Source organism: Bufo bufo, chromosome 5, assembly GCF_905171765.1.
Source record: "Bufo bufo chromosome 5, aBufBuf1.1, whole genome shotgun sequence".
Classification (NCBI taxonomy): domain Eukaryota; kingdom Metazoa; phylum Chordata; class Amphibia; order Anura; family Bufonidae; genus Bufo; species Bufo bufo.
Window position 1 is genome coordinate 13,884,172 of NC_053393.1, and position 14,880 is coordinate 13,899,051.

The following is a 14,880-nucleotide window of genomic DNA, read 5'->3' on the forward strand; positions in this document are numbered from 1 at the left end:
AGCCTTTCTTACCTTGGCCATGTCTCTGAGTATTGCACACCTTGTGCTTTTGGGCACTCCAGTGATGTTGCAGCTCTGAAATATGGCCAAACTGGTGGCAAGTGGCATCTTGGCAGCTGCACGCTTGACTTTTCTCAGTTCATGGGCAGTTATTTTGCGCCTTGGTTTTTCCACACGCTTCTTGCGACCCTGTTGACTATTTTGAATGAAACGCTTGATTGTTCGATGATCACGCTTCAGAAGCTTTGCAATTTTAAGAGTGCTGCATCCCTCTGCAAGATATCTCACTATTTTTGACTTTTCTGAGCCTGTCAAGTCCTTCTTTTGACCCATTTTGCCAAAGGAAAGGAAGTTGCCTAATAATTATGCACACCTAATATAGGGTGTTGATGTCATTAGACCACACCCCTTCTCATTACAGAGATGCACATCCCCTAATATGCTTAATTGGTAGTAGGCTTTCGAGCCTATACAGCTCGGAGTAAGACAACATGCATAAAGAGGATGATGTGGTCAAAATACTCATTTGCCTAATAATTCTGCACGCAGTGTACAGCCACCACTAGAGGGAGCTCAGGAGATTACTACATACAGATATATACTGCGACTACTAGAGGGTGCTCAGGATATTACTACATACAGATATATACAGCCACCACTAGGGGAGCTCAGGAGATTACTGCATACAGATATATACAGTCACCACTAGAGGGAGCTCACTACATACAGATGATACATTATTGGTGTAAGGACACATGGCATCTGTAGCCCCTCCTCTCCTGGCGCTCTGTCTCACCTGAAGGAAATGGCACAGGAGTTTGGTTCATTTCGCTTCCGCACCAGGAAGGCGCCATCTCTGGGCACTCTCATTAACATATGCTCTGCCTGCAGACGGGTGAGGCTGACATGGTACCATCTGAAAGATAAAAGGCTTAGATACACAGCCCAGCAGATAGTATTACACATGAATGGCTTATATACAGCAGCTCAGCAGACAGTGTCATACAGAACAGGATTAGATACACAGCTCAGCAGACAGTATCAAACATGATAGTATTAGATATACAGCTCAGCAGTCAGTATCACACAGGATAGGATTAGATACACAGCTCAGCAAACAGTATCACACATCATAGGATTAGATACACAGCTCAGCAGACAGTATCACACATGACAAGATTAGATACACAGCTCAGCAGACAGTATCACACCTTATCAGATTAGATACACAGTTCAGCAGACAGTATCACACCTTATCAGATTAGATACACAGCTCAGCAGACAGTATCACACAGGATAGGATTGGATACACAGCTCAGCAGACAGTATCACACAGGATAGGATTAGATACACAGCTCAGCAGACAGTATCACACATGATAGGATTAGATACACAGCTCTGCAGACAGTATCACACAGGATAGGATTAGATACACAGCTCAGCAGACAGTATCACACAGGATAGGATTAGATACACAGCTCAGCAGACAGTATCACACAGGATAGGATTAGATACATGGCTCAGCAGACAGTATCACACAGGATAGGGTTAGATACACAGCTCAGCAGACAGTATCACACAGGATAGGATTAGATACACAGCTCAGCAGACAGTATCACACAGGATAGGATTAGATACACAGCCCAGCAGACGGTATCACACATGATAGGATTAGATACACAGCTCAGCAGACAGTATCACACAGGATAGGATTAGATACACAGCTCAGCAGACAGTATCACACAGGATACAATTAGATACACGGCTCAGTATCACACATGATAGGATTAGATACACAGCTCAGCAGACAGTATCACACATGATACAATTAGATACACGGCTCAGTATCACACAGGATAGGGTTAGATACATGGCTCAGCAGGCAGGCGTCTTACTCTTTGCTCTCATGGGCGTTGGGTTGGGGCACCGGGTCCGTCAGACGCATCTCGAACTCGTTGCAGCGCAGCGGCACCTCCCGGTAGTGGCAGATCAGGCCGTACAGACTGTCAAACACCAGGTTGTCTGTCAGGTAGAATTTGGTGGCGCCGGCCTCCTGCCTGGAGTGAATGCGGCAGTGCTGGACGCGGTTGGAACGCCTGGCGGAGATCAGAGACAGAGCGATGTATGAAATCTATGGACACCCCACCTCACCCTACCTGTGGGTGCTGTACGTTCACAGCCGACGGGTCACGTGATCTCTGAGATGTTAGTGGGGGCCTAGAAAGACTAAGATCTGCTCCCCCTGTCAGATCTCTGCTTGCTGTCAGTGAATGAGAACACTTGCTGACATTCACAGGCAGCCACAGCTGATCTGCGGTAAAATCGACATAGCGGATGCAGAAGTCTCACCAGAATGACAGCGTGTAGTCACCCACGAAGGTCTCGCTCTCGCGAACTAGGAAGGTTCCGTCCTTCCCTCCAGTCTCTGTGCAATATTCGTGCAGCAGCTTCTCAGCAATGTGGCGTCCGTCGCGCCCGCCGCCCAGCTTCCCATGGAACCACTTCTCACTGAAGTGCAGCTCGTTATTATTCAATTCCTGAAAGACAATCGTCATTACTGATCTAATCGATGACCTAGGAGAGCAGCGGCGCCATCACTTTCCGAGCTGCAGCTCACACTGTGATACATCACGTTCTGGCCGCTGCGGTATTCACACCATTGTACCTTGAATCATTCACAGTCGCTGCAGTGGGTTTGTTGCAATGTGACAGTGTAAGGCCTCTTGCACACGAACGTTGTGCATCCGTTCTGTGCATTGGGGACCGCAATTTTGCGACGTCCGTGCAGCGGCCGGGACGGATCGAGACCCATTCAACTTGAATGGGTCCGTGATCCGTCCGCACCGCAAAAAAATAGAACAAGTGTGGAGGCGCGGACAGAAACTCCACGGAAGTGCACTCCTTAGTGCTTCCATGGGGTTCCGATCCGTGCTTCCGTTCCGCATGTCCGTGATTGCGGACCCATTCAAGTAAATGGGTCGGCCTCCGTGATGCGGAGTGCACACGGGCCGTTGCCCATGTATTGCGGACCCGCCGTATGCGGTAGGAGGTAGGAGAGTCCGCATTAGGAGGAAAATGTGACAGTCCTGGTAATGGTGACCGCCATAGGGATGTCCTCACCTCTTTCGGCTCGGTCTCCTCCTCGTCCTCACTGGACTGGTACCGCGACGTCTCCTCCGAGTAGTAGATTTTGTTGCTCGTGAGGACGAAGTAATGTGGACTCCAGGTCTGAAGACACAAGACAGTGAGAGAAGTTGTAACTGTAGGATAGTGCAGCACTACTCCCATCACCCCTGGGCTGAAGAGCTCGCGCTCAATGCTGCTTACATACATGATCTATGGGGTCCTCGAGGTACAGGATGCCGTTCTTGATGGAGTTGCTGATGTCATTCTCGGAGTAGCTGGCCGTGGACACCTCCTCGTACAGGTTTCCTTCCACCAGCTTCTTGTGCTGAGGAGAAGGACACGATAGTGAGTTTGCCGTCCCACGCGTCTGACGGGTCACCGGAGGCTCCGCCCACATTTACCTTTATCAGGATCTTCTTCTTCAGCTGATTCGGAGATGGCAGCTCATCGGCGTTGATGTCCACCGGCTTGGTCAGAAGCATGTCCCCAAAGACCTTCTTGAAGTAGTAGGCCATGTTCCTCTGCTGCATGACGCTGCAGTGGTCCTCGATGGACAAGATGACAGGGTACCTGCGGCACAAAACCCTTACTCCATGACCGGACCAGGCACCACAGCAGTAAACGTGACAATTGCATGCTCCTTACTCTGACGTGACGAAGGCGTTGTCCTTAATGGTGTGCAGCACATCCAGGAACTTGATCTTGGACGTCAGGGTGTGCCCATGGTAGATGATCGGCAGGTCGTCTGGCCCGTCCCAGCAATCCACTGGTAATTGGAGAGACTGGTTAAAAGGGCTGCCTGCTTTACAAAACTCATTTCAAAAGGCTAGAAAGACAGTCCATCGCTCTGGAGGACCCGACACATGTAATGCTTCACTTCTCCTGCAGAGGCGCTGCAGGGAAACTGAGCACTTCTTTCACAGTGCAGCTGATCACTGGGGGTCCTATCAGTGGACGATCCAATGATTGGGGAACATTTTACCAAAATGATTGCTTAAAGCAGAGAGCCCATTAGAGGGTATGTTCACGAGGGGCATATTTTGCTGAAACGAATCCACTGCAAATCTGCGTCAAAATCCATTCCGATTTTGACACAAATTTTGATGTGCATTGCAAAGGGTGAAATCCACGACAGGAATCTGCAGGATAAATTGACATCATACTACTCCCGCTGTACAAAAATAATGCATCAAAAAACCCTCTGCATATACGCCCCATGTGGGCACACCCGACGGTGGCCCCTAGAAAATAACGGGTAAAATAGAGTTGCAAGTATATGACCCACAACCAATTTGGGGGTACTATCTCTCCTTGGGGAGAGCGCCTTAATCGGTATGAGGAGACTTATAGGCCATTCATGCCCCTCTGGAATTCTGGGAAGAAAGGGATGCAAATGAGGTCTTAGCAAGCCCCGCCTCTAATGCCACCAGATGTAAGGCAGCTATCCTATAAGTCAATGTTCGGCCCTTTTGTAGGATAGCTGCCTTACCCCTGGAGACATCAGCTCATTTGCATCCCTTTCTTTCTAAAACTGATGTCACATCTGGTTATAATTGGTGACGTGTGGGGGCTATGGTGGTAGGTGACTGAGTCAGGGGGGCTATGGTGGTAGGTGACTGAGTCAGGGGGGCTATGGTGGTAGGTGACTGAGTCAGGGAGGCTATGGTGGTAGGTGACTGAGTCAGGGGGGCTATGGTGGTAGGTGACTGAGTCAGGGGGGCTATGGTGGTAGGTGACTGAGTCAGGGGGGCTATGGTGGTAGGTGACTGAGTCAGGGGGGCTATAGTGGTAATTGACTGAGTCAGGGGGGCTATGGTGGTAGGTGACTGAGTCAGGGGGACTATGGTGGTAGGTGACTGAGTCAGGGGGTCTATGGTGGTAGGTGACTGAGTCAGGGGGTCTATGGTGGTAGGTGACTGAGTCAGGGGGTCTATGGTGGTAAGTGACTGAGTCAGGGGGGTATGGTGGTAGGTGACTGAGTCAGGGGGGTATGGAGGTAGGTGACTGAGTCAGGGGGGCTATGGTGGTAAGTGACTGATTTAGGGGGGCTATGGTGGTAAGTGACTGAGTCAGGGGGTCTATGGTGGTAGGTGACTGAGTCAGGGGGGCTATGGTGGTAAGTTACTGAGTCAGGGGGTCTATGGTGGTAGGTGACTGAGTCAGGGGGGCTATGGTGGTAAGTGACTGAGTCAGGGGGTCTATGGTGGTAGGTGACTGAGTCAGGGGGGCTATGGTGGTAAGTTACTGAGTCAGGGGGTCTATGGTGGTAGGTGACTGAGTCAGGGGGGCTATGGTGGTAAGTGACTGAGTCAGGGGGGCTATGGTGGTAGGTGACTGAGTCAGGGGGGCTATGGTGGTAAGTTACTGAGTCAGGGGGTCTATGGTGGTAGGTGACTGAGTCAGGGGGGCTATGGTGGTAAGTGACTGAGTCAGGGGGGCTATGGTGGTAAGTGACTGAGTCAGGGGGTCTATGGTGGTAGGTGACTGAGTCAGGGGGGCTATGGTGGTAAGTTACTGAGTCAGGGGGTCTATGGTGGTAGGTGACTGAGTCAGGGGGGCTATGGTGGTAAGTGACTGAGTCAGGGGGGCTATGGTGGTAAGTGACTGAGTCAGGGGGGCTATGGTGGTAAGTGACTTAATTGGACCCGGAGCCTGCAGGTGGCATCACTGTATCGGAATACACTGAATTCTCGATTTAGTAACGGATTAAAGGGGTTTCCCGAGATTTTAGCCACGGTCCAACCTGAGGCGAATTCTTGCCCTGTATACATAGAAATTTATCAAAAATGGTCATGCAAACCGAAACTGGCTCACCTGCCCATAGCAACCAATCAGATTCCACCGTACATTTTTCAGAGCTCCTTTGGAAAATGAAAGGTGGAATCTGATTGGTTGCTAGGGGCAGTTCAGCCAGTTTTCCATTACACCAGTTTTGATAAATCTCTCCCCCTGTGTATATTCTGCTCCTTCTATTAACTCCTTCTTATCTAGTGATGGTTGTGGTACTTACGCTCGATGCAGCGGCAGCCCATGCGGAGGCAGCGGGCGTACGCCTCTAGTGAGGACTCGCTGGAGAACTGATCTCCTGTCAGATACCTGGAGAGAAGAGAGCACAGTCACTCCGGGTTATGGCTTCATGTGTGGGGCAGGCCGTTTCCTTTCTGGACTGGAGCTGTGACCCTGCACCCCCCGTCCTCACCGCCTCAGCGGGGGCAAACAAGAGATGGCGAACCCGAGGCGTACAGAGAAATAATCAAAGGAGCAAGACTCGCTGTGAATGGATGACCACTGACTCTGGAGCGGACTCCCACTGACTCCCAAGCGGACTCCCGCTGACTCCCGAGCGGACTCCCCTTGACTCCCCAGCGGACTCCCGCTGACTCCCGAGAGGACTCCCCAGCGGACTCCTGAACGGACTCCCGAGCGGACTCCCGCTGACTCCCGAGAGGACTCCCCTTGACTCCCCAGCCGACTCCCGCTGACTCCCGAGAGGACTCCCCAGCGGACTCCCGAGCGGACTCCCGCTGACTCCCGAGAGGACTCCCCAGCGGACTCCAGCTGACTCCCGAGAGGACTCCCCAGCGGATTCCCGCTGACTCCCGAGCGGACTCCCGCTGACTCCCGAGCGGACTCCCGCTGACTCCCGAGAGGACTCCCCTTGACTCCCGAGCCGACTCCCGCTGACTCCCGAGCGGACTCCCGCTGACTCCCGAGAGGACTCCCGCTGACTCCCGAGCGGACTCCCGCTGACTCCCGAGCGGACTCCCGCTGACTCCCGAGAGGACTCCCCAGTGGACTCCCGAGAGGACTCCCCAGCGGACTCCTGAGTGGACTCCCCCTGACTCCCGAGCAGGCTTGACACCTTAGTGGACACTCACTGAGGAGATTCCCACAGATTCGTGAGGGGACTCCCACAGATTCGTGAGGGGACTCCCACAGATTCGTGAGGGGACTCCCACAGATTCGTGAGGGGACTCCTGGGCTTTGTGCATCTTAATTATATAATTCTTGTCTGCCTGCAGCCACCACTAGAGGGAACTCACTGCATGTGGATGTACACCATGGGTCTGCAGACCGTCGATCGCCATTGACAGCTGATCGCCAGTGGGTCCCACAGGAGACAAGAGCCACTCTAAACTTTATCTGAGTGCTTAGGGTGTGAATGTCGTTCTCCCGTAAGACTGAAGACCTCTCTGGGCCTGAGGCCTACAAGAGGGAAGGTCTGCAGCGTAGGCAAGAGCAATAACATCAGCATGGCGGCCTGCACCGTCCTGCAGAGCGCTCACAAGAGACCTGCACCAATGTGGGCAACATGGGAACAGGGTAGGGTGTTTTTCTCTGGGACATGTTGTTGGCTCTGTTACTTTTAGGAGCACGTGGGGCACAATTATGCCACTATAAGGTCCTTTAACACAATATTTCAGGGCTAATATGAGGGTATCAGTAATGTTGAGGGAACAGCAGGAGCACCATGCCTGGCACTGTTATATTAGGGGGCGATCCCACTGGCACAATTATTTTGGGGGAAATTGTGGACACTTACTGCTGGGAGCATGGTTTTATCTGATTGGTACAATTATTCTGTGGGCACTATGTGGGTACCGTTACTGATTGCTGGCAGGAGATACAGAGCAAAATTACTTTTGGTTGCACTATGAGGCACTCTTATTATTATGGCACTATCTGCTTGGAAGGGTTAAAGAGGTTTTCTGACTGTATAATCTGTATGTTGTGAGCTCCCTCTAGTGGTGGCTGTATAATCTGTATGTAGTGAGCTCCCTCTAGTGGTGGCTGTATAATCTGTATGTAGTGAGCTCCCTCTAGTGGTGGCTGTATAATCTCTATGTAGTGAGCTCCCTCTAGTGGTGGCTGTATAATCTCTATGTAGTGAGCTCCCTCTAGTGGTGGCTGTATAATCTGTATGTAGTGAGCTCCCTCTAGTGGTGGCTGTATAATCTGTATGTAGTGAGCTCCCTCTAGTGGTGGCTGTATAATCTGTATGTAGTGAGCTCCCTCTAGTGGTGGCTGTATAATCTGTATGTAGTGAGCTCCCTCTAGTGGTGGCTGTATAATCTGTATGTAGTGAGCTCCCTCTAGTGGTGGCTGTATAATCTGTATGTAGTGAGCTCCCTCTAGTGGTGGCTGTATAATCTGTATGTAGTGAGCTCCCCCTAGTGGCGGCTGTATAATCTGTATGTAGTAAACTCCCCCTAGTGGCGGCTGTATAATCTGTATGTAGTGAGCTCCCTTTAGTGGTGGCTGTATAATCTGTATGCAGTGAGTTCCCCCTAGTGGTGGCTGTATAATCTGTATGCAGTGAGCTCCCCCTAGTGGTGGCTGTATAATCTGTATGTAGTGAGCTCCCTCTAGTGGTGGCTGTATAATCTGCATGTAAAGAGCTCCTCCTAGTGGTGGCTGTATAATCTGTATATAGTGAGCTCCCCCTAGTGGTGGCTGTATAATCTGTATGCAGTGAGCTCCCTCTAGTGGTGGCTGTATAATCTGTATGTAGTGAGCTCCCTCTAGTGGTGGCTGTATAATTTGTATGTAGTAAGCTCCCCCTAGTGGTGGCTGTATAATCTGTATGTAGTGAGCTCCCCCTAGTGGCAGTTGCAGATCACTGCTGAGACAGTCACACAGCAACCAAGGGGAAGCAGTTGAGTGCTTGCCCCCTCACATTATGGTCCCCCCACTGCATCACATGCCCTGTGTCTATGGTATGAGACTTGAAGGAACTAACCAGGAGTGAGACAAGTATGGTCCTTATGTTTCCCCATGTAACGTTTTTGCTATGGCCGCCCCCCCTCTCTGTATAGGCCCTTCACACGTGTGATAGGAATCGGTAACAAAAAGTGGCGGGCCCTTGACAATGTATATAAGAGTAAGAGATAACCCCATTCTAGCGTTCTGTATTTATCTAAATGAAGCTTGAAAAGCTCTGCAACTTTCTGAAGGGCTATTTAGTTTCCCCACCACTTTCAGGATCTTTGCTTGCTGTCAGTGAATGGAAATGTTCCTAACTAGGTGACACAGGGCCCATTGAAAGGGAGCACTGTACCGAGCCCTTTGTCTGCTGGATGAGGGGCGTTCTTAACATGGACACGCTGAGTATACATTCAGTGCGGTCAGTCTTACGTGTTATGTGAGGAGGAGATCCAGTACTGGGACAGGGGGTAATTCATCTCCTCCGGCACCACGCTCTCGTACTTGGAATCCATAATTGAGTTTTCTTTGGAGAAGAGATACGTCAGGAACTGAGGATGCAAGAACAGAATGTGACCACCAGGGTGCGCTAGACCACTGTGAACGCAACTCCCAGCGCTGCGCTGTCTCCATTCACTGACACAGATTGTGATACTACTGTGCAAATCCCTGAGCATATGACGTCTGACATCGTGTAAATGGTGGAGGGGGGGTACAATGGAAGACAGGATATAAAGTGTGCTTTTAAGGTAGCCTCACATCCAGAGCTGCATTTGCAATTTTGATGTTACATCCCTCTAGCCCCATCCAGAGCTGCAATCACACTTATGCTGTAGCCTCGTATCTTATGGGCCGCTCACATTCACAGCTATAATCACAATCAAGCGGTACCATCAGGTGCGACTGAAGAACAAGACAGGAAGTAGTAGAATTATTAATGCAGCTCTGGGTGTGATTGGAGTTTAAAATGTGATGCAACAGCAGAATCGTGAATGCAGCAGATATAAGAGCAGAATGATTTATGCAGCTCAGGGTGTGAATGGAGTATAATAACTGTACATGATGAGAGTAGAATTGTGAATGCAGCTCTAAGTGTGAGTGGAGTTTTAGATATAATGTAACAGCAGAATTGTAAATGCACTTTTGAGTGTTACTGAAGTGTAGTACAGGATATGGAAGCAGAATTTTGAATACAGCTCTGGATGTGACAGCAGCATTGAGCACACAGCTCTGGATGTAGCAGGTAGGAGTCACTTGACCCATCATGTCCTCTGTGTATTTGTGTGGTGTGAAGACCATCAGGGGTCTGGGGCCCCCAGGCTGCACTGGACTCCACATCTGGCTGACTTACATCGTCCAGCTGCAGCACCGGCTCCGACATTTCCACATCAGTGTCTCGTAAGTAATTGCATAGAAATTCCCTCACTTTACCAAGGTCAGAGGCCCAGGCTTCCTGCAATGAGATTACAGTAATCACATGTCAGGGTGGAGATCATGGGGGTCCCGATGTTTACATCACACGATATAGCAGGATCACCAGCCCTTAAGGCTGCATTACATTGAAAGATTTTGCAGACGACTGTTGGGAGGGATGCGTTCCTTCCTGGCAATCGCCTTTTCGTTAATATAGGAGACCGCTGCTATTAATTACATGCAGCGATCTCCTCCACAGTATGGGGAGGAGCGATCACTAATGCCATCGCTTGTCCTCATACTGACCAGTTGCCGGGAGCAGATGATGCTTGCTTAATTGCATGCTTAAAAACCTGTATTGCCCAATGAATGAGCGGTGGCAGTATTACTCTGCCAGATCATCACTAACGAGCGCTCAGCCAGTGTAATACAGCCCTCAGTTTGCATTTCTTACCTTCTGATCAAATTGTAGGAAACGTTGAAAGTCGTACAGTGAGATTTGGCACAGCGAGGGGCGATCAACATTCCTGGGGAGAAAAGACTGGACTGAAAATCTTCCACACATTGTATATTTATCACTAGAATGCTCTCTGTATTATAAACTGTCCACTAGAATACTCTCTGTATTATAAACTGTCCACTAGAATGCTCTCTGTATTATAAACTGTCCACTAGAATACTCTCTGTATTATAAACTGTCCACTAGAATACTCTCTGTATTATAAACTGTCCATAGAATGCTCTCTGTATTATAAACTGTCCACTAGAATGCTCTCTGTATTATAAACTGTCCATAGAATACTCTCTGTATTATAAACTGTCCACTAGAATGCTCTCTGTATTATAAACTGTCCATAGAATACTCTCTGTATTGTAAACTGTCCACTAGAATGCTCTCTGTATTATAAACTGTCCACTATAATGCTCTCTGTATTATAAACTGTCCACTATAATGCTCTCTGTATTATAAACTGTCCATAGAATACTCTCTGTATTATAAACGGTCCGCTAGAATGCTCTCTGTATTATAAAATGTCCACTAGAATGCTCTCTGTATTATAAACTGTCCACTAGAATGCTCTTTGTATTATAAACTGTCCACTAGAATGCTCTCTGTATTGTAAACTGTCCACTAGAATGCTCTCTGTATTATAAACTGTCCATAGAATACTCTCTGTATTATAAACTGTCCACTAGAATACTCTCTGTATTATAAACTGTCCACTAGAATGCTCTCTGTATTATAAACTGTCCATAGAATGCTCTCTGTATTGTAAACTGTCCACTAGAATGCTCTCTGTATTATAAACTGTCCACTAGAATGCATTCTGTATTATAAACTGTCCACTAGAATGCTCTCTGTATTGTAAACTGTCCACTAGAATGCTCTCTGTATTATAAACTGTCCACTAGAATGCTCTCTGTATTATAAACTGTCCATAGAATGCTCTCTGTATTATAAACGGTCCACTAGAATGCATTCTGTATTATAAACTGTCCACTAGAATGCACTCTGTATTATAAACTGTCCACTAGAATGCTCTCTGTATTATAAACTGTTCACTATAATGCTCTCTGTATTATAAACTGTCCACTAGAATACTCTCTGTATTGTAAACTGTCCACTAGAATGCTCTCTGTATTATAAACTGTCCACTAGAATGCTCTCTGTATTATAAACTGTTCACTAGAATGCTCTCTGTATTGTAAACTGTCCACTAGAATGCTCTCTGTATTATAAACTGTCCACTAGAATGCTCTCTGTATTATAAACTGTCCACTAGAATGCTCTCTGTATTATAAACTGTCCACTAGAATGCTCTCTGTATTATAAACTGTTCACTAGAATGCTCTCTGTATTGTAAACTGTCCACTAGAATGCTCTCTGTATTGTAAACTGTCCACTAGAATGCTCTCTGTATTATAAACTGTCCACTAGAATGCTCTCTGTATTATAAACTGTCCACTAGAATGCTCTCTGTATTATAAACTGTTCACTAGAATGCTCTCTGTATTGTAAACGGTCCACTAGAATGCTCTCTGTATTATAAACTGTTCACTAGAATGCTCTCTGTATTATAAACTGTCCACTAGAATGCTCTCTGTATTGTAAACTGTTCACTAGAATGCTCTCTGTATTATAAACTGTCCACTAGAATGCTCTCTGTATTATAAACTGTTCACTAGAATGCTCTCTGTATTATAAACGGTCCACTAGAATGCTCTCTGTATTATAAACTGTTCACTAGAATGCTCTCTGTATTATAAACTGTTCACTAGAATGCTCTCTGTATTGTAAACGGTCCACTAGAATTTGATGATTTCGGTGCTCCGTTCCGTCTACATGTAAATGGCAGGGTTATCGTCTGATTGTTCAGGCACATTCAGTGTTGTGGGCAGCACGTCCCTGACTACACAAGGCGACAGCCGATATGCTGCCCATAGAGACGATGCGGTCAATGACTAACGAGCCGCTGGGCATGTTGTTTCAAGGGGCAATATTTGGAAGTACATTAGCCTGCTCAATCATCGGCCCATGTGGATCGGATTCACAATCCAAAAGGTATCCGACCCCTGAGGGTGTCTATGGGCCCCTCTGCAGTGTTAGTATATGGTGTCTATGGGCCCCTCTGCAGTGTTACTATACGGTGTCTATGGGCCCCATCACAGTGTTACTATACGGTGTCTATAGGCCCCTCCGCAGTGTTACTATACAGTGTCTATGGGCCCCTCCGCAGTGTTACTATACGGTGTCTATAGGCCCCTCCGCAGTGTTACTATACGGTGTCTATGGGCCCCATCACAGTGTTACTATACGGTGTCTATGGGCCCCTCTGCAGTGTTAGTATACGGTGTCTATGGGCCCCATCACAGTGTTACTATACAGTGTCTATGGGCCCCTCCGCAGTGTTACTATACAGTGTCTATGGGCCCCTCCGCAGTGTTACTATACGGTGTCTATGGGCCCCTCCGCAGTGTTACTATACGGTGTCTATGGGCCCCTCCGCAGTGTTACTATACGGGTCTATGGGCCCCTCCGCAGTGTTACTATACGGTGTCTATGGGCCCCATCACAGTGTTACTATACAGTGTCTATGGGCCCCTCCGCAGTGTTACTATACGGGTCTATGGGCCCCTCCGCAGTGTTACTATACGGTGTCTATGGGCCCCTCCGCAGTGTTACTATACGGGTCTATGGGCTCCTCCGCAGTGTTACTATACGGGTCTATGGGCCCCTCTGCAGTGTTACTATACGGGTCTATGGGCCCCTCCGCAGTGTTACTACACAGTGTCTATGGGCCCCTCCGCAGTGTTACTATACGGGTCTATGGGCCCCTCCGCAGTGTTACTATACGGGTCTATGGGCCCCTCCGCAGTGTTACTATACGGGTCTATGGGCCCCTCCGCAGTGTTACTATACGGGTCTATGGGCCCCTCCGCAGTGTTACTATACGGGTCTATGGGCCCCTCCGCAGTGTTACTATACGGGTCTATGGGCCCCTCCGCAGTGTTACTATACGGGTCTATGGGCCCCTCCGCAGTGTTACTATACGGTGTCTACATTTGTGCCGATCCTCATGGCACCTATTCTCTTGCATCAGGTGAGTCTTTCAGTTAGAGGGTGTCAGTTCCAAGGTGTTAGTTAGAGGGTGTCAGTTCCAGGGTGTTAGTTAGAGGGTGTCAGTTAGAGGGTGTCAGTTCCAAGGTGTCAGTTCCAGGGTGTCAGATAGAGGGTGTCAGTTAGAGGGTGTCAGTTCCAAGGTGTTAGTTCCAGGGTGTCAGTTCCAGGGTGTCAGATAGAGGGTGTCAGATAGAGGGTGTCAGTTCCAGGGTGTCAGTTCCAGGGTGTTAGTTAGAGGGTGTCAGTTCCAGGGTGTTAGTTAGAGGGTGTCAGTTCCAGGGTGTTAGTTAGAGGGTGTCAGTTCCAGGGTGCCCAGGGGGGTCCTTGGCACATATCACTCTGCATACATTAGCAGAGGTGGAGGCACGAGGCAGAAGTATGACTATTGCAGTGCAGCCGCAGATCTCTGACTCACCGCAGAGGGAAGGACAGCTCCAGCTGCTCAATGATCTGGAAGCAAAGAGGAAAGAAAATGAAGTTATATCTAGAACAAAAAACTTCGCACATCATAGACTCCTCCCATCCCACTGGCCCCACCCATCACATGCACCTCCCATCACTCAGACTCCTCCTATTACACTGGCCCCACCCATCACACAGACTCCTCCTATTACACTGGCCCCACCCATCACAAGACTCCTTCTATCACACAGACACCACACTGGCCCTACCCATCTCATGCCCTCCTATCACACAAACTCCTCCCACCACACTGGCCCCACCCATCTCATGCCCCTCCTATCACACAGACTCCTCCTACTACACTGGACCTACCCATCACACAGACTCCTCCTATCACACAGACTCCACCCTTCACACATATTCCCCCATCACCTCCTTCCTTCCATAATACAGACTTGTCCCATCATATCCTTCCGCCCATCGCACAGACTACTCCCTATCCTCCCATCACAGACTTCCACCAAACAGGCCCCTCCAGGAGCTGAGGGACCCCCCACCCCCCAATTTCAGTTTTGGCCCCGGCCTTCTTGTGACCCCCTTTTATACCGCTGCCT

General features: G+C 49.0%; 1 protein-coding gene across 2 annotated transcripts in view; it reads right to left on the reverse strand.

Annotated features, from left to right (window-relative positions):
• LOC121000970 (1-phosphatidylinositol 4,5-bisphosphate phosphodiesterase gamma-1-like) overlaps positions 1-14,880 on the reverse strand; it is a 127,900-nt gene that overhangs the window by 26,170 nt on the left and 86,850 nt on the right. For both annotated transcript variants that reach the window (XM_040431814.1, XM_040431815.1), the window contains exons 7-18: positions 14,280-14,314; positions 10,697-10,769; positions 10,181-10,282; positions 9,262-9,380; positions 6,137-6,222; positions 3,772-3,892; positions 3,528-3,696; positions 3,332-3,451; positions 3,121-3,228; positions 2,350-2,537; positions 1,896-2,096; positions 797-916 (exon numbers count right to left, since the gene is read on the reverse strand). In XM_040431814.1, the coding sequence (XP_040287748.1) occupies positions 797-916; positions 1,896-2,096; positions 2,350-2,537; positions 3,121-3,228; positions 3,332-3,451; positions 3,528-3,696; positions 3,772-3,892; positions 6,137-6,222; positions 9,262-9,380; positions 10,181-10,282; positions 10,697-10,769; positions 14,280-14,314 (1,442 nt within the window). The remainder of the gene's footprint in view (positions 1-796; positions 917-1,895; positions 2,097-2,349; positions 2,538-3,120; positions 3,229-3,331; positions 3,452-3,527; positions 3,697-3,771; positions 3,893-6,136; positions 6,223-9,261; positions 9,381-10,180; positions 10,283-10,696; positions 10,770-14,279; positions 14,315-14,880) is intronic.